This window comes from Podarcis cretensis (genome assembly GCF_951804945.1).
Source record: "Podarcis cretensis genome assembly, chromosome: 5".
Taxonomy (NCBI): Eukaryota; Metazoa; Chordata; class Lepidosauria; order Squamata; family Lacertidae; genus Podarcis; species Podarcis cretensis.
This window is the reverse complement of record NC_137174.1, coordinates 60,379,586-60,405,455: the sequence shown is the minus strand read 5'-3', so window position 1 is coordinate 60,405,455 and position 25,870 is coordinate 60,379,586. Positions and strand designations below refer to the sequence as shown.

The following is a 25,870-nucleotide window of genomic DNA, read 5'->3' as shown; positions in this document are numbered from 1 at the left end:
GTTATTTTGATAAAATATATACAATATACAATATATGAGGAACTGAACTAACACTAAGAAATGGTTTATTAAAAGAGCCTAGGCAAAAGTTGCTTTCGTCTCAATACGATTCAAAAATGTAGAATAATGAAATTTTAAAATGATCCCTGTTTGCAAATTATGTTATTATAATAGCCACTATGTAACATTTCTTTAGTACTAGCATTACCAATATGCAGGCAATAATTTAGGATTTTGAAGGCAATAAATTTTCTACCTTGCATTCTCAAAACAATTAATGATAACTAAAAGAATACTAAGCATACTCTTATTATTTTGCGGAAAAAATCATCTGTTCTCTCTATGTACAATATTTACATACATATTAAATAGCACTATTACAACTTGAATTGGTCATTGCTTTAACATCTGGTCCATTGCAATGTTGTGAGCTAAACAAGTTAGTGCTACCAGTTCCCAATAAAAGCTGGTACCTTGTCGGGAATGTTTCAATTTCCCTTGCAATTTCCCTCCAATGGTTTTTTTCTCCACAAGATGTAATAGTTTCCCCTACCCTAAAAATGTAACAGGTACTTCAGGGTGGCTATACCAAAGTTGTGGAATAAATATACCTCAAATGACCATAAATGTGAGGCCTACTATTTTTGACAGGTGTATCCTAGCTGTTGTATGTAGGCCCAGCAGGAGTAGTTGGTGATGGGTATTAAAATTAGGAAACGCTTATGGTGCTGTGATCCTTTGGCTGTTATCTCGTGTTTTTAGGTATATTTCTATGGTTTTTGTTTTATTTAGATGCTTTAATGTATGCTATCTCAAGGTCCTATTGAGTAGGCAGTGTACAAATAAATAAAGACACCAAGCTTTTAAAAAATTCCTGTTTCACTCAATAATACTGCTCTGGGGATTCTTTTCGCCTACTAAAGATGTGGGATAGAAATAAATCTCGATCAAGTCTTGATTTTCAGGTCCAGAAAAAAAGTCTTTAGACCTTGGGGGGTACAGTGGTGCCTCGCAAGACGAAATTAATTCGTTCCGCGAGTTTTTTCGTCTTGCGATTTTTTCGTCTTGCGAAGCACGGACTTTGGAAAAGCTTCAAAAATCACCAAAGTCTTCAAAAACCTCAAAAAAGGCTACCACACCACGTGCTATGAGTTGCTCCTCGAAGTGAATGCACGGTTTTAAGAAAAAGGAAACAAACTTGCAAGACAAAGGAAACAAACTTGCAAGGCGTTTTCGTCTTGCGAAGCAAGCCCATAGGGAAATCCGTCTTGCGAAGCAACTCAAAAAACGAAAAACTCTTTCGTTTTGCGAGTTTTTCGTCTTACGAGGCATTCGTCTTGCGAGGTACCACTGTATTCTAAAATGGATGTGAATACTGAGGCTGTATGCACACCAACTTAAGAGAAGCTTGTGCCTTGCCTCAGAATGACCAAGCACTGGGCTCTTAAGGAAATAAAAGGTTTTGGCCGATCCAGGAGGAAATGAAGCAAAGATGTGAGACTGAGTCCTGGGAAAACCTCTCTCCAAAAGAGAAACAATCTTGAAACCAACCACAGCTCCTATCAAAAGAGCTCCACAGAATGGAAGGAATCTGGTGAAGTATTTAACTGGAGTAAGGACCTCTGAAAGATAAAATATTGCTTCTGTTTGTTCAGAACCCTCTAAAATCCAGTCAGCATTTGTGTGGAGCACAATCTAGGGCAAACTGCTCAAGGGCCACACTGTTCACCTTGAATGACCCTCAGCAAGGAGACATCAAACGTCTTTGCAACAATATGATATATGCTTTGAGGTTGATCCCCAGATCTAAAAAGAAACAGCAACGTTCAAAAGCTACCGAGTCTCACTTTCATTTTCTTATCAGTGTGGCTATACAACAATGAGAGGGGAGTGTTTTACTATACACCTTACTCAGCCCTGCCCCATCGTGTTCTTCAGCATAAGCTTATAGCTTAAAATGCTGCTTTTTGCTGACCAATGTCAATATCCGGAATACTGATGCTAGTCAGCCCACTGTTAATGAGCCTGTTTCTATGAAAGTAGGTCATTCTCCCCTAGTATTTTCCACCATCTCCAACTCAAGTGCTTTTTGATTTACATGTTCATAATAGATGCATAAATTCTGATATTTGCTGTAGCTGCTTTTAATAATCCTTGTTCTTATCTCAACACCACTCGTGAAAGTTGCATAGCTGTACATTTTCACAACCTTAACATTCAAGCTGCCTGGATGGGAAATGTGCATGATCCAGATTCATACATTGAGGATGCGAGATGGGGCCTGGAAAACGGCAGAAGGATTCGGAGAAAACTTAGTCTTCATTTCTGGAATCTGGAGAGAAGGAAAGACGCATGATTAGGTCCATTGCTACATACAAGAACATCTTCGTGGGCTCCAGTTACAGGCTGTAGACCTGTAGCAGAATATCAGTTTTGCATGCAGAAAATCGCACGTTCGATCCCCGGCATCACCCTGTTTGAAACCTTGAATAATCACTGTCAGTCAGTGTAGACAGTACTGAACTAGCTGGGCAAACTGTCTGACCCAGTATAAGGCTTTTGTACCCATGTTCCTACCCTTCAAGAAGATCAAGAAGGGACCTGCTGTATCAGAGACATGCTCCTCCAGATATTGATGGACTCCAGCTTCCTTTAGCCCCAGTCAGCATAGCTAGTAGAAATTACAGTCTAGCAATATCTGGAAGGCCACAATTTGCCCACCTCTGCTCTACATGCTGGGAAATATTGAAGGGTCTTCTCACTATTCAAAAGATACTCTTATTGTCAGACCTGCAGCCAGTTTATACACTGATCTACAGACAGAATCCAGCCCTGTTATTAATACAAGGCCTGTGCACTGCAGAAATATGGTATGTGACATAATTCAATGAGGTTTGGAGTCAAGAAGCTGAATTTTATTTGTGCTTATATTAGGCTGAGGGGAAAGAAGTCTTTTCCACAGCCACAAACTGTGCTTTGTGGACAAGACGGGAAGCTATATTCAAGTGAGGTGCCCGAGGGCTGGTTCAAAGAAATTCGCCCACTTGCAGCTGCAGCTGAAAAGCCCTTTAGATTGGCATCCTCGGGGTCTTTCACAGGCATGCAAGCTAAACCCCACACTTGGTTGGACCAGCTCACTGAGGAGAGATCAGATGTTACTCCCTGCACATGAATGGCCAGGATGGGGCAGATCTTTTCAACTGCAATGATGGGCAAATGAGCTACAGAAAGGGCTGTACAGCATATGATTTGCATGCCCAAAAGCCCCAGGGGCTCCAGGTGGGGCTGGAGAAGGTAACAGTTTGAAGAGAGAGCCAGTTAGTCAGTGTCGACAATATGAAGTTTGATTAACTAAGGGTAGCTTCCTGTAAGTACATTTGAACTGGTGGCGACCTTTCTGCCTGTGTAAGGCCAACATGCAAGCAGTAATAAGGTGGAAAGGGGAAGAGAACCCCTGAAAAACCCTTACCATGTTTAGAATTGCAGACTTTATTCTTCCTCAGATGCCTCCCTGAAGGAAAAGTGGTTTTTTTATTGATAGCTGGGGATAGGGTAGAATTGGAAGTAAAGCAACTCAACCCCGCTACGGGAGCCTTCTCCCAAATATCTCCCATCCCAACACCTTATGACATTGACATAGCTGATCACGTCCATAACATCATGTTCATAATATGGCTGAGAGTTTAAATGCATAGTCAACTCAAAATATCCTCCTCACAACTGGAATTTCACTTGATGTGTGGAAATTGATTGAAGGAATAGCACAGATGCAAAAGCTTAGAGCCTTAGGAAACAAACCCTCCAAGCTATACCTGATCTGTTTAAAATAATGGGTTAAGCACTGCAAGTATATATTTCTGAAGATCTCCTGAATCAGTGGGTCTTAATAGTGCTGAGTTGTGGCCACAGAGAACCCTCTTTTTTCTGCATTCCTGTTTTAACTTGTTTCATGTTTTTATAATGCTGTTAATTTTATATACCACATTGGGATATTTTAAACATAAAGCAGCCTAGAAAAGTTTTCAAATAAGTAAGTAAAATCCTGATACTTTTAAAGATGTACTGGTTAATAGTGTCTAGGTCTGATTTTTCTATAAAATGCCTCTGGATCCAAACATCTTTTTTATTTTTATTTATTTATAAATTTATAAGAGTACAAAATACAGAACTGAATAATAAAAGAAAAAGTGAAAGAAAAGGAAGGGGGAGGGGGAGGGAATAGATACATTACATCAATCCATAATTCTGTTCCATCGACTTCCTAACCCTTCCATGGCTCCCTAAAGTTTCCCATTGCTGCTGCATATTCTATTTTTTTTAGCTATTTAAACATTCACATTTTCTCATTATAAACTAGAACTGCTGAGCTTGCTCCAAACTGACTAAAGTTCTAACATTTTACAATGGTTTTTTAGGTAGTCTACAAATGGCTTCCATTCCTCTTTAAGACTTTTCTCTTCTTGCTCTCTAATTTTGCTAGTTAATCTTGCTAATTCTGCGTATACCAATAATTTCATCTGCCACTCGCCTCTCTCCATGTTTGTGCATATAGGATTCTCGCTGCTGTAGTGGCATACATACTTGGTACCTGGGACCTCATTATTCCTAACAGGGAGGAATAATAATTCCTCTTTGGAAAAGTCTTCTGAAATTTTTTCCCCAATTCATTATATATCATTTCCCAATATTCTTTAACTAATCTACAGATCCAGCACATATGATAAAAGGTTCCATCCATAGCTTTTTCCCTAAGAGCATAGTAGGCCATGAATTTTAATCCTGTTTTCCATTGCTTCAATGGGTGAAAGCCATAAAGGTGTTTTCCTTTCTATCAGGTTCTTATATTTTCCCCAAACTCGATAAATATTTTTCCTAATTATGTGATTCATAAATTCTCATGTATTCTAGCTTTACTTTACCATGGAGATGCATGCCAACAAAATTTAATACCGTACCCCTCCAAGTCTAGCAGTTCAGTATTCTCCAACTTTATTCAATCTTTTAACCAGCAGAAACATGATGCTTCATAATATAAATGCAAATCCTGCAGTGAGAAGGCTCCTATTTCCCTAGTGTCAATCAATATCTTATATTTAATTATTGGTTTTCCCCCCTGCCAGATAAAACTAGAGATACTGGATCTAAACATCTAGGGCTCAAGTTCAGACCGTCTCATTCCTTGGCTAATGCTTAATTTATTCAGGACTAATAAAATAAGTCTTGTGGACAATGTCTCGTGTGTCTGCTGCTAAATTAATATCTCTGCTCCTCTGTAACATGGAAATATGGGGTCCTAGAAAGAAATTCTATGGACCTTGAACAAATTCTGAATACAGTGGTACCTCTGGTTACATACGCTGCAGGTTACATATGCTTCAAGTGACTTACTTGTGTACAAGTGACATACAGGTTACAGACTCTGCTAACCCAGAAATAGTACCTCGGGTTAAGAACTTTGCTTCAGGATGAGAACAGAAATTGTGCTCCGGTGGCGCGGCGGCAGCAGGAGGCCCCCATTAGCTAAAGTGGTGCTTCAGGTTAAGAACAGTTTCAGGTTAAGAACGGACCTCCAGAACGAATTAAGTACTTAACCTGAGGTACCACTGTAATTTATATATATTCTTCACTTTGCTTATTCCCCAGCACAGTCATCAGTCTGTTAAAGGACAGAGGTAGGTGAGATATCAGTTACTGCAGGGGCTCAGCACCTTCAAATTTGTACTGCCTCACAGTATCTCCACCAGACGTTTGAATACCCATCAGCCACAGCTAGTATAGCTGTGCTGGCCAAAACTGGTGGCAGCTAATAGTCCAAAATACCAGGAGGGTACCAGGTTGGGAAAGGCTGATTTGTGGAATCAAGGGGTCATTGCTTTCTTGAGCAAGCTAGAAAAGCAAAAACTTATCCATAATCTGTGGGCTTCCACAGTTAGAAACTTAATCTTGCCTTCTGCATAGTTGATTTAGCTACCAGAATTTTGTCAGCTCCAAAATCCTTGGTTAAAAGCAAACTGGGGAACCTTAAATGTTAACAGGACCTGGCTGCCATATAATTTCATCAGGAGCTCTCCTTCTTCAAGGATGATTTTAAAATGGAGAGCTACCTACCTAAATTAATACATTGCCCTCCAGGGATGACTTTTCTGCATTAAGATATCAATCACAGCCTACAAAGGTGCTTGAAGGTCGTCACCAGATTAGTCTTGAATGGTGCCAGTGTATTTGTGATTCTGGAGATAGCGAGGATTTCCCAGATATTAGAAAGAGATGGCTTTCTGCAGGGAGAATTAGTTCTGTGCCCATTATAGCCAAAATTACATTTAAATGGCATGGGGATTATGAGATGTATAGCCTTGTTTGCCCTCATAGCAAGCAGAATTAGAGCCAAAAGGATTAGCCTTTAGGGCAGCAATTGAGTGAAATTACTGCTGTCTTACTGGTGCAATTTTTCAAATAACTGTTTATGAACTATTGTTATAATAGATGCTTATGATAATTCTGTATGAATTGAGTGTAATGCATGTTTGTATTTGTTTTCTTTTCAATATACCCTTTCTGGCTCCTTTCATTAACCAACTTGACTGACTGACTGACTATGCAGAAAAACTCTTGCAGTTGCAATAGACCACTTTAAGCTGTCAGATCCTGGCCCTAATTCAGCTCTAGTTGTGGGTACCAACTTCTAGCTTCAAATTAGGTTATGAATCCCTACCTGCATAAAAACACACACATCTAGCCAGCTCAATGGGGCCCAGATGAGAACCATAATAAATATGGGGTGCACATCTGGATGCACATCTGCAGAGGAGCTCCCTTGCTGAATCATGGCGCACTGGTCTTTTTGATAGGTTAGCTACTTTTTTGAAAGTTGGAAGCATTCCTCGTGATGTGTTACTGCTTTCCTGGGCTGAGTCTTACTCACATTAGCAAACACCTGCATTTCAAAGATTTTGCAAAGTTCATTTACCTTAAAGTCTGCTTTGTAGCTGGATTCTTGCACAAAGTGATCCTCTGGAATAATGAAACCCTGTGTCGTCTTTGTAGGCCTTGATCGTTTTGCTCCAGTCCATGGACGATACTCATGCCTAAGATGAATTTGTAAAGTGAAATAAAGGTGTCTAAAGGTACAAAAAGTGGACACTGCTACTCAGAGGTAGATGAAATTAGCTTGTTTATAATGTTGGAAAAGGTAAACTGCAATTATATATCCACATGTATTTAATATAAAATGAACAGGAAACACTTTGAAAGCAATGAAAAACAAGGCATAGAGATCTGGTGCTGAAATCTCTGTCCCTTGCCTTGTATTGGAATACCTACAGACATTACCTGCTCCCAGGCAAACGCCTTAACCTTCCGTACCCTTGATAACAGTTGAACACCTTTGCTATTTAGAGAGAGACACTTGATTCAGATTCAACAGCTAGCATTATCAATACACCACTGACATCCTATTAATTGCTTGGCCAGCCTACAAAACCATGCTGTGCACAGGACAGCTGTCCTTTGCCAGAACAAGCTGAGTCAAGATTAAAAACAAATTAAAAGGCATTTGGGGGTTTTTAAGAGCCAGATTTCCAGAGTTAAATAATCTGGGGAGCAGGAAAGCAACCAGTGAGCCAGTCTGAAGGAAGTCTGTCTGCACTCAGAAGGGAAAAAAGAAAAGAAAAAGAAAGGGCTGGGTCAAGCCAGGGCTTTTTGAAAGCCTGATCTGATAATCTCACTGATTGCATGATGCCCTGTCTGTAGCAACAAGGTCTTGCTGGTGAGCTCTGCAAGTTAAGGCAGAGATAGGACCCCAGCACCTGGAAAAGAGGCAGAAAGTGCTCACCTGAGAAAGAACAGGAAAGACAAAAACATGCTCTGCTATCTGTTTCCTATATGTTCATTCAATACTCCATGCAATAGTGATTTGTATTCTTCCCAGTGGATCATAGTGGAAGAGGGAGAGCAATGCATTTGGGAATTAAGTCTTGCAGACTGACAGCTGTATCCAACTATTATACCCAAGAGAGTAGACCCATAAAAAGAACTTTCTGGCAGTAAGAGCTCCACTGGCCACCTCAGAAGGCGGTGGACTCTCCTTCCTTGGAGGTTTTCAAGCAGAGGTTGGATGGCCATTTGTGAGGATTTTTCTTAACTGGGATTCCTGCATTGCAGGGGGCTGAACTAGATCACCCTCTCCAGCTGTATGATTCAATGAAAAGACCTGACTAACTTGTCAATTGATTTCAGTGGGTCTACTCTTGAGTATGACTTAGTTGGATACGATCCTATGTAATTCTATCTCCCTTTTAAATAAATACTGGGGTTAGCAGCTGCAACATTTATTCATAGGCAACATATTTAAGCTGTTTGGATGCTTTTTTAAAAAGGAAAGCATTGCGATGACTAGGGATGTGCATGGGGGAAAAACTGGGAAAGTATTTCAATGTGATTTGGAAAGTACTATGGAGTTCTCAGTATAAGAGGAGCCATTTATCCATTGTCAGCTTGTTGGGTTCTGGAAAGCCTTACTTCCTGAACCAAGATTTGGTGGTGGTGACCTGGACTACTGGATGTATGGTGCTTTGCCTAACAGAAAGCACTTCTGTATAGCGGAAAAACAAATGTGTGGTCGGTGGGAGGGAGGGGGACCTGCATATATATTGTCATGTGTCAGCAACTGCACACAGAAGCATGTTGCTTCACTGAGATGCCACAAGGACCCTACCCTTTCAAGTGAATGTACCAGGACTGGAGAAACCCAGGTTAACATTTCCCCCAGTCATGAAGCTCACCGGGCAACCTTGGGCCAGTCATTCAGTTGCTCATCCTAACCTACTTCTAAAGATGTAACTGGAGAAATGGAAGCATGTACTTAGTTCATATTGGAGGATATGCAGAAAAACGAGTGTGTAAATGACATAAATGAAATGTTTTTTAAAAAAGCAATAAGGTCAAGCAGGCAATGAATGCAATACAGAAACCTACCAAATGCAGGTTCCCTACTCCTATTCCCCCGCACAGAAATGCTTTATCTGCAGAAAACGGTTAACCCTTTGCGAGGAAGATGAAGTGAATGTGCTCCATACATGCTCAGGGACACCCTTTTCCTTTGCGTCTTTATTCCTTCCAGGGCTGAGCTCTGGCCCATGTGTGTGTAAGGGATGGGGTAGGGGATAAGTGGAAATGTTCTGCAGGAGCTAAGCCCTGCTAAGAAAGAGAACCCCTCCCTCGCCAAAAAGAATCCCCGCCAGCGGCCCCGATTCAGCGCGTTACCTACCTGTAGGAGGAGGTTTCGGGGCCGCCTGGCGGCGAGGAGGAGGACCACACCTGCTTAAAGCCGCTGTACTTGCTGCCCACCACCTCCTGCCCGGCCGCCGGCAGCACGTACACGTGGGAGCCCCCCGGGATCGCGGCGTGGGAAGGGGCGGCCGGGGCGGCGGCGGCGGCGGCGGGGGGCGCCCCGGGGGCTTCCACCCGCCTGTAGTCCCCGATCCAGGGCAGGGCGTCCCGCTTCTGCACCGGCCACGCTTGGAAATCCTGCTGGTACTGAGTCTCGGCGGCGAAGGGCTCTTTCCGGTAGCCGCCGCGCGTCTTCTTCGACGGCTTCCTGGCGCCCCCCAGGCCGTCCTGCAGCGACGGGGCGGACGCCGAGACGGGCAGCGAGGCGGCGGCGGCGGCGGGCGCCCGCGGGTGGGTCTGGTGGGGGCGGCTGCTGGTGCTGCCACCTGTTGGGATCCGAGGCGGAGGCGGCGGCGGGGCGCCGGCCGCGTCCGTCCCCTCGTCGGCCGGCTCGTCGATGTCGGAGTAATTGTGGATGGTGAGCGGCACGGCCAGGTCCGACTTGTCCAGCTGGTTCCAGAAGCGCGCCAGGCAGCACACTCGGCTGATGCAGGGCCAAGCCATGGCGGCGCCACCATGCACGGATGCGGGGACGGGAGGAGATGGAGGGAGCAAGAGAGGGAGAGGAGGGGGAGTTCTGCAGCAAGAGTGGCGGCTTCCCCCCCTGCGCGCAGCAACGCTCCCAGCTCGCCCCGTCGCTTGCCAATAGCAGCACCTCCTCCTGCCCACTTGCTTGCTCGCTGGCTCCCCCCGCCCCACTCTTCTCTTTCTCCACTCCCCCTCCCCACTTGGGTCAATATCAGTCCCTCTTTAGAAGGCTGCCAAACACGTGATGCCCCTGTGCACCATTACCGCCCCCCCCCCCGCGACAGAAGGAGCTTAATGCAGCAGCATCTGCCAGGGATACAAAAAGAACGGGGGGGGGGAGCAGAGGGAAGTGGGGGCGACACACACATAGCCCGGGTGCCAGAGCTTTGTGTCATCCCCTCCAAGGGCTTGGCGCTCTCTCTAGGAAATGCCCTGCACCGCTTGCCTCTTGAATCGAAGGCAGCCCGGCTCCATCGGTATGCAGATCGACGCGCCTTTAAAGAGATGCTAATAAAGCTTCGATTATGCTGGAAGTGCATGTCCACTGCAATCCGTGATTGGCAGTTGGTGGGGGGGTGATTAGATCAGGCGCGGGTGGGGTGGGGGAGTTGGATTAGTCGCTAGGGTGACCCATCATGAATCAAAGCAAAAGGGAAAAGTGGCAAGGTCTTTAGGATATTTTCCAGATGTTCACAAGAGAACTTGGGGCCATATGCACAAATTGAAGGAATATGCACTGCTCAAGCACTGAGATGAGCATTCCTTTTGTCCAGGCTCTCCTTTGCTTGCTCCTCTAGTGGTGTATTTAGTACAGAAGTGTTGTTTTTTAGAAGCAAGGAAGAAGGCACCTTCTATCCAATAAGAATGCCTGCCAAACACACGCAAAAAGTAAAGGTGGCAGATGCCGAACACTCTGCATGTAACAACAGTTCACACGGCTTAGTATATGTTAGAAGCAAACTTTTTTTTTGCATGTGTGAAGAAGATAATATCATCTCCAGTGCCCAGCAAAGCAACTAATCAAGGTGGAAGTTGTTTTTGGAAAACAGGCTGAAATTATCTACTTTCCTGAGAGCCAGCTCCACTCAGACACAGTGGGACTTATTTCCATATAAACATGCAAGGGATAAAGCTGTCAGCATCTTTACAGACAGCTAAAAGCTGCAATATAACTGACACTATCAGTTGCATAATTAAAATTCACCATTGTAAAAATGCTCCCAGCTGCAAGATATTGATTCTTATAAGATTAGTTCCAGTCAAGTAATGAAAAATGCACAGAATACAGGATTAATTAAAAGATGCCTGTTTTAAAAGTGGATATCCCTGGTCAATGTGCTATGTGATACATAAAAACATCATACTTCAAGATAAACAGAATAATAATGCTGGGTTGGAACCAGAGATGCATGAGCAAAAGAAGTTCTGGCATAGTGCTGTTTTATGAACTATTGTGTAAGAACTAGTGGAATGCCTTGTGCAAATACAAGCACGCCTTTGGATTTCAGTTCAGTGCTGGATCTTGCCTCATGTCAGAACAACAAAAATCCCCTTTCTCTGTCAAAAAAGCACTTTCGAATCCAACCCATTTAGAATGCAGGACTCCTTTGCAATATGTTGCACTGGTTTCATTTTATACCACAGTAGGATCACAAATAAAACTGGGATCAGACTACCAATATGGGGAAAGAATTATAGACACAGGTGCATGCTCAATAGTGTTTTAATTTCATGTTGTTGCTATCATCTACAATTATACCCTGCCCTTCTAACAAGTATTCAGGGCAGTTTACAATCAAAATCGCTCTTTCAATAAACATCTTCTTAAACCATTTACAGTGGTACCTCGGGTTACAGACGCTTCAGGTTACAGACTCCGCTAACCCAGAAATAGTACCTCGGGTTAAGAACTTTGCTTTAGGATGAGAACAGAAATTGCATAGCACCGGCACAGGAGGCCCCATTGGCTAAAGTGGTGCTTCAGGTTAAGAACAGTTTCAGGTTAAGAACAGACCTCTGGAACTAATTAAGTTCTTAACCTGAGGTACCACTGTATGCTCAAAGAATGAGGACATCTTCAAGGGAGTAATGATGTCTTTGTAGCCAATTTAATAGCTTGAGTGGACCATGTCTGTAGCAAATGGCTGAATCCAGAATTCCCATGAGCAGACCCATTCCTGATTTTCCTTCCTTAGGAGGTAGAGCTTGAAACTGCAAGGAAAATTGGTGAAAATCACCCTTCCCCACAGCAAAAGTCTTTGGATCTCAGCCCTTTCTACAAGTGGAAGGGGTAACTTCATTTACAGACAGGCAACTGGATCCAATCCTATGCTAATCCTCACTAAGCACAGCCTTGGCAGCTTTTTGTCCATTCATACTTATTTAAAACTGGTTTGACTTTTTTTAAAAGCTATAGATCAACCATGCAGAAGGCATTCTGTTGCTTTATTTCAAACAGCAGGGTTCAGAAGGAAATTGTGTTTATTGCCATCAGCAAAACTTTTACATAGCCTAGCTTTAGAAAGAAAGAAATTTAGGTACCGTAATTGCTAAATATTTCGGTTATTGCTAACACAATAAAATTAATCAAATACAAAAGCCTCATTATTTCAAAGTTATGGGGGAAAGTTATGGGGAAAAGGTGTCTAAACTTCCTGCTATACTAGCTCTATAATTTTAATAGGTCAGTAAATCTGAATTCCCCACTCTATAGGATCTGCCATTTTTTTATGTATTGAAAAATGCTCTGAGGATATCTACTGAAGAGCAGAGCATAAATATATAAATAAAATGTAATGCACTTGAAAAATTCTAAAAGTAGTGTTATAAATATGTGTTACAGGTCGCCTTTGGGATATCCTTCACCACCATAAAAAATGATCTATGATATTTAACATGACAGCTTTCCCTCACTATGCTTGCAGGAGTTAGTTTAATGATCTGACCAGAGGGTGGAAGGGTTGGCATTTGGCTAGCTAGCTAGCTATTGTCAGAAAATGGCCAATCATCAAGTATTTAAAGCCTAAGCCTAATAGAATCATTAGCAGAGACTGCTATTACAAAAAGTAACATATCCTAAGAGCCTCCTTCTCCCAAAAAGCTTTTCATTGCACTATGTTAAATCACAAGGAGGCCCAACCCCTTTATCACAAAAGGTATAGGATCTGTGATACTTTTGTTTCTTGGGCTCTTGTAACAAGTAGGGTTGCCAACTTTTGTTTCCAAAATCCTGACATATAGGGCTGAATGCCTCTGAGCATTTTTTAGTCCTTTCCTCCCTTAGAGAAAATCTTCCTAAAAAGAACCTAAGGGCAGCATACCCTCCAACATTTCTCTCATGAAAATACCATTCCATGATGATTATTTTACTATTTATACCCAACACATCTTACTGGGTTGCCCCAGCCACTCTAGGCAGCTTCCAGCATATATAAAAGCATAATAAAACATTAATAAAAACTTCTGTATACGGGATTGCCTTCAGACAGCTCGGGGGTTGGATAACTCCATACCCTCCAACATTTTTCCAATGAAAATAGGGGCATCCTATGGAAAAGTGGGACATTCCAGGATCAAATCAGAAATTGGGATGGCTTCTCTGAATCAGGGACGTCCTTGGAAAATTGGGACACTTGGAGGGTCTGGAACAGGCTGCCTTTCCTTTGTAGTGCCCGAGAGGGAGCCTGAAGTGAGATGTCAGGCGGCAAAAGCGGGGGAAGGGGAGAGAGAAAGAGGTTGGTTTCTATTCTGGTCTAGCTAAGTCATCTGTGTAGTCTTAATGAATGCTACTAGCAAATGGTGCCAGCCCCCATATTGTGGGGCTTCTTTTTTTTAGTAAGGAACTCGCCTGGAGCAGTCCACTGTGCATGCCCTTCCATTCACAGCCCAGACGTCCTGCAGCAAATGCATTTATACTACTCCTCCCCAACCCACATATTTGAAAGAGGCCATAGCTTAGTTGTAGAACACAGCTCTGTGTGCGCGTATATATATATGCCTAATAATATCAAACATCATTGCAGATTAAGACAAGGAGAATGATAAAGCAGTTTCTTAACCAGAGCTCTGTAGTATCAGGATCTTACTAGAACTGTTGGCATCTTAATATACCATATTTTTTGCTCTATAAGACTCACTTTTTCCCTCCTAAAAAGTAAGAGGAAATGTGTGTGCATCTTATGGAGCGAATGCAGGCTGCGCAGCTATCCCAGAAGCCAGAACAGCAAGAGGAATTGCTGCTTTTACTGCGCAGCGATCCCTCTTGCTGTTCTGGCTTCTGAGATTCAGAATATTTTTTTTCTTGTTTTCCTCCTCCAAAAACTAGGTGTGTCTTGTGGTCTGGTGCGTCTTATAGGGCGAAAAATACGGTGATTTATTTCTAAATGAGAAGCTATCAGGAAACTCATCAAATGTTATTTTTGCTCCAAAATAGCCAGAGGAAAAATACAGACTCTCTTAATAAAGCAATGAGATACAAATCTTTATTGTTTTCTATTTGGTTATGTGTTTATCAATAAATGCATTTATTTTTGAGCATGGGTTACCACATTTAGAACTGAAGATCCCATTACTGTGTAAGTAATGTAAGAACCAATCCACTTTCCAGTCTTCAAAGCAGCACGCCATTTCTGTACAAGTTTCTTCAAAAAAGCACCAGTTGCGAGCCCCACCTCATTTATTTGGTCTCCAAGTCCTTATTGTGTGCCATGCCTTCACCACCGGTTCTCTATTCTTCCATATTAGATTATGCCCGTACGTTACATACCACCTAAAAAGCAACAAACACATAACTTCAACTGAAATTCTTTCACAGAACACATTATAGGTATATGTCATGAAGCCATTTGGGCCAAAAACACTTCTCAGTAGAAATTTTACAGGGCTATTTTAAATAAATAAAAGACAAACAAACTACAACACACTGAAGCATCACTCTCATAGTACTAGCACAGTACAAAAACTTACATGCCAAAGAGAGCCCCTCCAACGTGTGCAGCATGGTCAAAAAACTTCCAACCCAAAATAAGTCCGGCCGTGTCCAGTGCAATAATGGCTTTTAAAGCCTAGAAATCAGTAAACAAGTACAGCATTGGCAAAAAACACACACAACAGCAACATTGCCTTCATGTTTCAGCAGCTCCAACAATGATAAAATGAATCTAGTCCACATTCATAAATCCCATTTAGTCATGCCTAGTCAATGAGAACAAGGGTGAGGGTTGTAGCTGGATTTGCGTTAAAGCCCCATCTCTACCGTGGATATATTGAGCAACTTTGAGAATGTACCATATTGGCCTGAATATAAGCCGCACTTTAACTTGGAAAAAAAGTGTGGCTTATATTTGTGAGCTTACCGCGTGGCTCCCCTCTCCCCAAGGAAGCAGCCCAGGAATGCAGGGGCAGCAGCGGGCAGCCTCCCCCGGCGCCGGTTTGGGGATGGAGTGCCAGGAGGCGGGCCGCACCTGCAAATAAGCCTTGAATTTTAAAGGTGCAGCTTATTTGTGGATGCATATTCAGGCCAATACGGTAATTCTCTCCCAAGCCTCAGTTCTGTATTGGTAAATTAGAAGACCCACTCCACCAGCTCTGCTGAGAGAACAGCTCCTTTGGGGACCCTCCTTACCCATCACCTGACAGCAGCCATTCCATCTAGTTGCAGAAGAGGAAAACTGGATGCAGAGTTGTTCTGTTTCCTGGAAATCACGATTTTCACTTTTTGAAATATGGCAACCCTAGTTCCTCCCCTCCCTGAAGTAGATGGTCATTATAAGAATCACTATGTAATGTTTAGCAATAAGTGTCTGAGTTCTATTGTTTTCATTTTCCCTTCTTACCCCTTTTTCCTTTTCTGTTGTGTCTTTTTAAAAGTTAAGCCCATGAGACAAAAACAGGTAGCAACAGAGGAGAGAAGTTGCTTCAGTTCTTTCAAGTCACTTACATTTCCAGCTGTAAATGTGAACATTGGAAGGAATATTATGGCTAGCCTGGCTTCTGGCATCTTCGTACATACTGCTGCAAGGACCATCATTATAGCACCTGACTAGAATACAAGCAAAAATTAAAATTGGCTAATTGGCAATAAAAATGCAAAATACAAAAGCAAAAAAAAAAATTCAATTTAGAATTGAATTTCTGTTGAAGTCAGAAAAGATTACTGCTTATCTTGACCAAATGTTCAACAGAAGTGAGTTACTCTTAATTTTTTTGCCAAAAACAGTTAGGTTCACAATGGCCATTAACTGTTACCAATAAGATGTGGAAATGGAGGCAGCAGGTTCTCAGCTATGCCAGCTGCAAAGACCCTAAAAGTTAAGAGAAATACCAAAAACAAAGGATGATATCCAACAAAGTTCTATTCAGAATAGACAAATTGATATTGATAGGCTTAATGTGTCTGCCCTGCATATAACTTAGTTGAATGTCACCCAAACACTACAGCTATTTTAAAGGAATTATTTCAATGAAAGGGCCTGTGGCAAATCCCTTCCCCTTAAGAAAGCATAGACTATTTCCTGTCTGTGAATAAATCTTTCTGATATTCAAGATAGAAAATATTAACGTGAAAACAATACAATCTGATATAACATACCCAACTTATTCCTGATATTGACAAGTTCATTCATGTTTTACTCAAAAGACGGTGCCAATGAGTTCTATGAAACTTACTCCCCAAGTAAAAATGTACTTGGGGATAAAAACTGCAGTGGAAATGAGTTGTTTTGCTGTGAATTAAGTCCTATTGATATTGTGACTTAATTCAGAATAAGGCCACAGAAATATGACAGTAAAACTATAATCCTAAAAAACTAGTTAGGAGTCTAATTGAAATCCATGGGACTTGTTTCCAAATAAGTGTTTAAATGGAAGACAAGCTGGAAATAGTTCTTATTGCTGCAAAAATGAAAATGTACAAAACGAGCACCATAAAAATTTGAGTTGGCACCATCACTGATTTTACTTACAGCTTATCTGATACTGAGGCATCTCTTTTCTTTTAAATTATACAAACGATCTAACCCAGTGGCTCCCAACCTTTTTTTTGGCCATGCCCCACCTAAACATCTCTAAAATCCTGATGCCCCCCCATCCCCCTTGACATATAATTCTTATTATTCAAAAAGTGAACTCCTATTCATGTGGAGAAAGCCATTAACTTGGTCTAACTCATTATCGAATTGCCCCCCTTAAAAATCAAATTGCCCCTTTGTGGGGCATGTGCCCCACATTGGGAACCACGGATCTAAACAGTGGGGGGAAACAGTTAACTAAGTAACTTTTGCTGGGGTGAAGCTTATAGACCGACCCCACCTCCCCAAATATTTCATTAGATTTCTAACCTACTCTCCACTGTAGCTTTTCCCCAAAAATAACTTGACTTCTGAAAACAGAAAACAATGTGCTCCAAACCAGTCTTTCACAACAGACAGATTGGTCTGTACTCAGCAGGACTTACTGCTCCAAGCGATGATCCAAATCTTCCTGTGACTGTTTTGCAAAAATAACTCACAAATGTGGAAAAAACCCCTAGAAAAATAATAATGTTGTCAGAAGCACGGATTCAGTGAGGGACATGAAACATTTAAATATTCTTATTTTACTGTCCTAGTTTCATTTGTTTCATTAAACCTATGGCTTTCACAGCACAATGGACTGCCCTACAGAGGAACATGCAATTATTAAGGCAGACACAGGTTCATCCAGAATAGAGTCTCCAAAATTGGACTGATTTATGGCATTGAGACAAATAGCTTCAGAAGCGGTTCACTTCTCCTTCGTTTTTTCCTCTGGGGCTCTGAAGCATGATCTATGCCTAAGCCAAGAAATAAGTCATTTACCTTTTATTTATTTTTATTTATTTCTATTTATTTTAATATGTAATAGTACTTCTTCTATATTTCCATGAACTATAACATTTTTGCAAGGGTAACTTCTCCTACCTAATTTAGGAAAGCTAAGTCTGTGAAAAATTCACCCCCAAACAACTATTAAAAGGACCTCTAAATTAAAATGGTGGCGATGCCTCAAAGGTGGCCCACCTTAGATTAAGGTGGTTAATGGACCAAAAACCCCAATCCTAGTAGCTGGCCCCTTGATCCTGGGCCTAGGACAGTACTCATACTGGCTCACAGAATACTGCTTGGGAAGCTCATCATTCAATTACTTTAGAATTTTCTAAACTAGTCTTCATCCAGACATGTTTTGAAGAGGATTGTATTGATGAATGCCAGCTTCTCTCCAATGACCAAAGAATGCTCATAACACATAATAAAAGCAACTTCAGTGCAAGTCAAAGACAACTTTTAAATCATCTTAGGAGCCCATAAATCAGGCATCCCCAAACTCAGCCCTCTAGATGTTTTTGGGACTACAGTTCCCATCATCCTTGACCACTGGTTCTCTTAGCTAGGGATGATGGGAGTTGTAGTCACAAAACATCTGGAGGGCCGAGTTTGGGGGTGCCTGCCATAAAGAGATAACCAAGGAAGGCTTTTTACCTGCAGAAAGGTACGCTGCCATGAATTGTTCACGTCCCAGAAGAGAGACTATACTGGTTGAGAAGCTCCACAGAACATACATGTTGGCTGCCATGTGTAGAAATGAGAAATGACTAAATGCAGATAGCAACATGGGAGAGCACACAACTCCTAGGGCAAAAGGAAGAAAACAGCTGTTAAGACTATTTTAGCATTTCATCTCTCCATTCACAGTTTACAAGTTGAACTATTAGAATGGAACTTCTAGCAAGAAAAAACATAGTCATCATTGGGTTTTCAAAATCATTAAGCATTATGTTTTTGCACATGGTTTTGCTTCTCAGAAGACCCCACCACTCTTTAATCATAATTTTAAAAAGATTACCTTAACATTTTTGCCTGCAGTGTGCCTCTTAGGTCACACTTGTACACTGACTTTTATAGCTTTCCCTCCACTGTAGATTTTGGCATGCGCATAAAAATATTTAACTTGTGTTTATACAGCATGGAACACTTTTTTCCTAACAGTTTAGTGCTTTATTTGAGAAGGATGAAAATGAACAGTAGCTAAATAAATCTTAATCATCCACTTCTTAGGAGATGGGACTCATCAACAGCAAAAAACAATGAAACATTACACCATACATAACATTGAACTGATCACAGATAGGACAAGTGAATACAGAGGAAACAATTAACTAAGATTCCCCTCACTTCTAATGCACTGTTAGGCAAGGTTTTACAAATTATGAAGGAAAGAAAACACCAGACTTTTAATTGAGAATCTGAATTTTATCCCATCTTTCTGCAACTAGTATATATTGTCACAGATTAGCTTATAGTAAACTACTCTGAAGTGTTGAAAAACCTATATATTTTTGTGTTTTCTACAGCTGGTGTATTTGCCTGGCATATTTTTTCAAGGCTTTGGTATTCTCTTTCAGCATATTTGACCATCATCTTCTTTCCCTGTCTAGTTTAGAACTGAGTGTATCACAACGTAAGAAGATATTCTACTTCTGTAAGATATTTACATGACGCTAAAAATATTTATGCAGGTAAATTGTTTCATTAGTTTGGTTTCCACAATACAATTAGTTTGGGATGGACAATTTGCTTGGTATTTCCTTAAATCAAGTGGTCAATCCACAGCCCCCAAACAAAACAAAACAAAATCTTGCACAATTTTGCATGTATTTTAATGCACACTTACGAGAAGTTGGATTAGATGTGAAATATGTAAGCATTACTCGTTGCAAAGAGGGTATCCTCCATAAACAGAATACAAAGACGTTTGCAGCTATAATGCCTATGGATTTAACAAGAAAAGTGTAGTGACAAAACAAGCAGTGAAAGCATTCTAATATATAATGTATACAACCCACAAATAAGTTATTGTAAACCCAAGTACCACAAAACCGTTATTTTCAAGTGGATTTTCTCTCCGCCCCAGAAAGAGATGTCTGGCACCAACATTACAACCCTTCAAGGTTCAGGTGAAATATATTTTTTTTCTCAGACACTGCACGTGTTTATGTTTACTCTGCTTTATAAAGTTGTTACTGCTGCCTTTGACTTTGCTAGTTTGTTAGTAATGCTGCAGTTTCATGGTTCTATTGTATTTGTATGAATAGCTTTATTCTTGCCCACATACATGTCCAAATGGATGAAGGGAAGTCTAGAAATATATATTTCTGAAAAGAATATTTTCAGGAACAAAACAAAGCCAAAATTGCACTGTACATCCAACACAATTCACATAACCCGGAAGATATCTGAAGGTAGCCCTGTATAGGGAAGTATTTAATGTTTGATGTTTTATTATGTTTTTATATTTGTTGGAAGCTGCCCGGAGTGGCTGGAGCATCTCAGTCAGATGGGAAGGGTACAAATAAACTACTACTACTACTACTACTACTACTAAAGCACTAATGATGATGGTGATTATTTGAAATCAAACTGCACTGGGCTTTGTAAGCATCCACAATGAGATGTTTACTGACACTTGCAAAAAGCTGTGCCATTGCCCATGTGTTCTGAAACCAAACCATGAGGGCAAAGGAAAATGGGTTACCTGGGGTCATCATGACATCAGGTGACTGAAGCAATGCACTGTCAGAGTTGACCTGCAGGTAAGGACTTGGCCCATCAAGCAGTTCCTTTCCCCCCCATGCCTTGGATGCAACCCAGTAATCATTCAGGTCACAAATAATTGTGCTCAAACATTCTTTAAAGACTACTCGTATTTTTGCTTTCATATGAGACTTTTCAAAAGTTGCCTACAAAATACTAATGAACTGTAATCCACCCTTAATTTTTTTTCTTACTGATGAAGAATAGAGAGTGGAAATAAAACATGTAAACCCTGTATTCTTCATGAAATATCAGTTTCTCAGTCCCCAATAACACATTACAGTGGAACCTTGGTTGTCAAACGTAATTCATTCCGGAAGACTGTTTGAATTCTGAAACGTTTGACGACCAAGGCGCAAAGGGCGGTCAGTGAAGTCAATGGAGAAAAAGGGGGGAAAAACACCCCAGAAGCCGTTTGAAAATGGAAGCTATTACTTCCGGGTTTTTGGTGTTCGAGTTCTGAAACGTTCGGCTTCTGAGAAGCTCAAGGTTCCACTGTATCATAATTATATTAAAACATTTACTAAGTAGTAAGCAAACTATTTTTGACATTCTGTTACAACTTTCCAGTAACAGAACCAGCTTCTATGCAGGAAACAATCTTGTGTGACAGAGCCATAATCATGGAGAAAGTCTTACGGAAAGCAATAGGGATGGGTCTTCAACCTTCTAGAACGGGTGAGAAATGTCTGGCCTTCATCATCTATGGCCATACAGGCTGGGACTGTTGGGAGTCCAACAACATCTGGAAGGCCACAGGTTCTCCATCCTTGCTCTAGGAGGAATAATCTGAGCATAAAATTGCACTGCATCCCTCTACGTTAGGGAGCAATATTACATAATGTTTGGCCAAAATATATAATGTAGTGGAGCAAACTAAACACATAGGTGGAAAAGACTGCCTTAGGTTTAACAACTTGTAAGCATGTTATCAAAGCTATCTAGTGACATACTGTACCTGTTTGCCATATTTCTCTTCCTGAGAATGTCTAATACTTGTAAGCTAACACAAACCTGACACAGTACGTTGCCCGTTGCTCAGACTATTCCACCACTGGTTAACCTGAAAGAAAATAAGCAGTCTTAATCTGGCCTGATCCAATATATACAGTATCTCAAGACAATGGATATTAAACTCATTAATATGCAATTTAGTATTTTCAATACACAAATTTGAAGAAATCAAGTTTACAAAACAAAAGAAGAATATTCTATCCCAGAACTTTTCTTAAAAAACTGTAATTATGCATAGGTAACAAACACCTATTTTCAAAAGTTAACCGCACTCCTCTCTAGTTAGTGTAAACCAAGGCTAGGAACCTTTTTTAACATAAGGGTAACATTAGGTAAAGGTAAAGGTACCCCTGCCCGTACGGGCCAGTCTTGACAGACTCTGGGGTTGTGCGCCCATCTCACTTAAGAGGCCAGGGGCCAGCGCTGTCCGGAGACACTTCCGGGTCACGTGGCCAGCGTGACATCGCTGCTCTGGCCAGAGCCAGAGCCGCACACGGAAACGCCGTTTACCTTCCCGCTGGTAAGCGGTCCCTATTTATCTACTTGCACCTGGAGGTGCTTTCGAACTGCTAGGTTGGCAGGCGCTGGGACCGAGCAGCGGGAGCGCACCCCGCCGCAGGGATTCGAACCGCCAACCTTTCGATCGGCAAGCCCTAGGCGCTGAGGCTTTAACCCACAGCGCCACCTGCGTCCCTTAAGGCTAACATTACCTTGTGGGTAAACTGCCAACAATGGGCAGGGCCATAAAGAAAAGTGGGTACAGAGATAACTCTTATCCGTAACAAATCTAAATACTATATCCATGCAGTAAATAAGGATTTGTTCCTTTTTATGACTGATTTCTAAGTGATGCATTTTCCTAATATACATATTTTTATATCAATTTACCTCTGGATTGCATATGGTAAACATTGTGATTAGCTATATTCAACTGGTATGTTTCGAGTTTGTGAAAGAATCTTCCAAATAAATGAAAAAAATGCTAATGAATTGACTCCATCTCTAATTAAAAATGTTATTTCTTACCACCCTTCTTTAACCCAAAGATGATATCTTATTAATGATGGCTGAGTCGCACAACTTTAACATTCATAATTTTTCTCTTACTATTGAACATATATTATATATATATATATATATATATATATATATATATATATATACACACACACACACACACACACACACACACACACACACCCCTCATGGGCTTTTCCTTGAGATTTGTCAAGAAAAGTACGATAATATCCATAAGGCTTTGCAAGGTGAGGCACAATAGAAAAAAATTCAGTCATCATGTACAATAGTAAAATTATAATTAGTGCCCAAAATACCTGCCTTCTGAAGTCCATCCCTTTTTGTGGTCGCACCTTATCCATCCAGTCTGCTCGACTATCTTCAAAATAGTTCTGAACCTTGGATTTGAGGTGTTCATATTGCCAAATAGCAGCTGATCCAAAAGCACAGCCTGAAAACTAATATATTTAATTAAGGTTTCAGGTAACACATAATTCAGATAATTTGTTACCATAAGCATTCAAATTAGCACCAGAAGACACTTAACTCATTGTATGGCATGACCTCTACAGTCATACAATACCAATAATATTTGATCTCTATTCCCTACATAGCTTTTGGAGTCTTTAGATTGGAAATACAACTTCTATTAAATGCTTTAATTTGGGTGTTATGCCTAAATAGGAACTAGCTATATATACAGGAGGCATGGGGCAGCACATGCAGGGTCTGCTCCCAATATCACTGCAAAAGCTGGCCCCGACCACCTGTTTTCAAACTTCTCAGATTGACCAGAAAACATTTGAGGTCTATCTACTTGTGTTTGCTTTAAAGTGAATAGAACATGATGGGAATCTTGATAAAGCAGGATTTTGTACTACACAGATGTTTCTACTCACATTTAAGTGAACATGGGTAGAAGCCCCATTCAGAAAGAAACAGTGGGTAGGGATGGGAATGTGGGCAGCCCTGTTCTTCTTACTCAGGCATTATATGGACATGGATCCCAATACTTTAATTGTTCTACAGATTAGAAAAATTTGATAAACATATCTTCAGCTGTCATGGTGCTGCAATGGGTCTGCCTGCCAAAACCCCACCTCTATATAATCCCTGTTCTATATGAAAATTCTGTAGCTTACCACTAAACAAACCAGTTTTTGTTAATTACATATGGACTGTGACACATTATCTGCAATATCAAACAATTATTACCCCAATTGTAAAGAAGAATGGCTTCACAAGGATTTTCACTGAACGGGAAGATTCTTGATAGGCTGGAGGAGACAAACTACTTTTCTGTGGCTTAATACCAGTTTTTGGGTTTGGTGTTTGCGGATCACTCTTCTGTGCTGGTCTTCTGAATCCATTTCTTTGTTGTGTATATAGGGTATTTCTAAAAGTAAATACATATGGAACACAAAGTGGACTCATTCTAAATGTTTCCAAGATGTTAAGAAATACCAGTTTCTTATTCAGAAACACCAGATTAAGAGAAACCAAAAGCACCTTCTCACCACTCCAAAGTATTATGATCTTTTTGTGATTTGCCTATCCAGAATATACCTTTCATAGTTTGTATGTCAATTTGTTTTGCAGCTTACATGGTTGTTTTAGGCCACTTCAGATATAACACTAAACTATGATGTTGTACAGTGGTACCTCGGGTTAAGTACTTTATTCGTTCCGGAGGTCCGTTCTTAACCTGAAACTGTTCTTAACCTGAAGCACCACTTTAGCTAATGGGGCCTCCTGCTGCTGCCACGCCGCCGGAGCACAATTTCTGTTCTCATCCTGAAGCAAAGCTCTTAACCCAAGGTACTATTTCTGGGTTAGCGGAGTCTGTAACCTGAAGCGTATGTAACCCAAGGTACCACTGTACTAACAGTAGTTTAGGAACCCAAACGATACTTTGTGTTCTGCCTATATAGGCAAAGTACAGTTTCTGTCTTATTCTCCTTTTCCTAATCATCCCTAGATGTTATCCCAAACAGCAGCTTGTGAGAAAAAAGAAACACTTAAGCCATGTTTTGTAATTTCAGTAGGAATATCAATTGAAACTTGTCAAAAAGCTTTAAATTGTAGTTTCAGAATCATGATTTGTCAGATGGGACTAAATATCAGAACAATAAACGATTTTGTTTATGTTCTCACTTTGGATATTATTATTATTATTAATTATTATTGTTGTTGTTGTTGTTGTTATATTTGTATCATTGCTGTTAGGCACCTTAAGCATCATTTGGTAGAAGGGATGTAAGTTTAACGAATAAGTAATTATTATCAAGGTATTACCAAGGAAATCTTATATTTTCATTTTGTGCTAGACTCTGCGAAGCTACTTCAGTCCATTTGTCTACCAATGCACCGTTGTGCCATTGACACACCCAACTCTCTTTCTCCAATCCGTCGGAATAAGGAGAGGCTAAGTAACTGCTGGACCAGTGACTGGAGGCATCGTACTTCCCTCATCCACAGCCACTCCTTTACTACAGGCTTTCCCTCTTCCTCGCCCTCGATCAGGGAGGGTGGAAAGAGAAGCAAAGGAACTGGATCCTACCCATCGTTCTGGGTGCCGTATTTCTTTTTTAAAATAAAAGACTCCTGGAAAAGCCGAGCGGCAAAGTTGACAACCCCACCGCTCTCCCAGGCACACCCTCGCAGCGAACTCCTCGATACCCGCAGCAGCACACCACCTCACCCACCCCCAGCCCCTTCCTCTGAACCCCACCGCCCTCCTCCTATGGGTAGCAGCTCCGCCTCATTCCTTACCTGTGTGTCCGGATTCCACTACTACCCCATAACTCCTGTCTAACCCAGACTCGGGCACAGCAACTCCACGCCATTTTCCTCACCCTCCGAAAATAACGCTTCCGGGTCGGCGGGCGCTTCCTTCCGCCATCTTGAAAGGGGGTGGGTCTGGCTGGCGCCGACGGATGACGTCATAGCCAAAGGCCGAAGCAAAAATACCGTTACCTTACCTACCTCTCCGGGAAAAGGCCGGCGCGGCCTACAGTGTCGTTCAGTTGGGGCGGTTTTTCTTCCGGCAAAAAATTATTGCGGTGTCCTATTGAGAGAGCTTAAAAACATATGGCGGGGGGTGGGGACCCTTTTGGGTCTTCTGTCGCCATTTTGAAGCAATTGGTGCTGACCTGATTCAGTCCCCATTTTATCAAAGGCGCTGAGGCTGGACTGGGCACCGAGGCTGTGCCTCTTCCTTGCCAGAGGGCCTTTTCTTCCTCGAGGCAGTAGCTTCCACTCATATCTTCTCACAGGAAAAGGAAAGCGCAGGCATGGATTGTGTGGGCAGCGGTGGT

General features: G+C 41.4%; 2 protein-coding genes across 2 annotated transcripts; both read right to left on the bottom strand.

Annotated features, from left to right (window-relative positions):
• Positions 1-2,128: 2,128 nt before the first annotated feature.
• MAP6D1 (MAP6 domain containing 1) lies at positions 2,129-10,244 on the bottom strand. The gene is made up of 3 exons (XM_079977251.1): positions 9,266-10,244; positions 6,968-7,085; positions 2,129-2,332 (listed from the first exon to the last, which is right to left on the bottom strand). The coding sequence occupies exons 1-3, from the start codon at positions 9,889-9,891 to the stop codon at positions 2,255-2,257; spliced, it is 822 nt and encodes a 273-aa protein (XP_079833377.1). The 5' UTR covers positions 9,892-10,244; the 3' UTR covers positions 2,129-2,254.
• A 4,130-nt stretch (positions 10,245-14,374) lies between these two features.
• On the bottom strand, positions 14,375-25,474 carry PARL (presenilin associated rhomboid like). The gene is made up of 10 exons (XM_079976605.1): positions 25,326-25,474; positions 23,769-23,949; positions 22,871-23,011; positions 21,537-21,585; positions 19,603-19,698; positions 18,411-18,560; positions 17,369-17,439; positions 15,854-15,955; positions 14,881-14,978; positions 14,375-14,683 (listed from the first exon to the last, which is right to left on the bottom strand). The coding sequence occupies exons 1-10, from the start codon at positions 25,397-25,399 to the stop codon at positions 14,587-14,589; spliced, it is 1,059 nt and encodes a 352-aa protein (XP_079832731.1). The 5' UTR covers positions 25,400-25,474; the 3' UTR covers positions 14,375-14,586.
• Between the last annotated feature and the right edge of the window lie 396 nt (positions 25,475-25,870).

Bases quoted from the DNA above. Each gene is read 5' to 3' on its own strand.
- MAP6D1 (XM_079977251.1), bottom strand. From the start codon at position 9,891: ATGGCTTGGCCCTGCATCAGCCGAGTGTGCTGCCTGGCGCGCTTCTGG. The intron at 7,086-9,265 runs GTAGGTAACGCG...AATTCATCTTAG, and splicing joins CCCGAAACCTCCTCCTACAG to GCATGAGTATCGTCCATGGA. The intron at 2,333-6,967 runs GTAAATGAACTT...CCTTCTCTCCAG, and splicing joins GCTACAAAGCAGACTTTAAG to ATTCCAGAAATGAAGACTAA.
- PARL (XM_079976605.1), bottom strand. From the start codon at position 25,399: ATGGCGTGGAGTTGCTGTGCCCGAGTCTGGGTTAGACAGGAGTTATGG. The intron at 21,586-22,870 runs GTATTTTGGGCA...ATTTTCTTTCAG, and splicing joins GGATGGACTTCAGAAGGCAG to GTTAACCAGTGGTGGAATAG. The intron at 18,561-19,602 runs GTAAGTGTGCAT...CTTTTGCCCTAG, and splicing joins CACATCTAATCCAACTTCTC to GAGTTGTGTGCTCTCCCATG.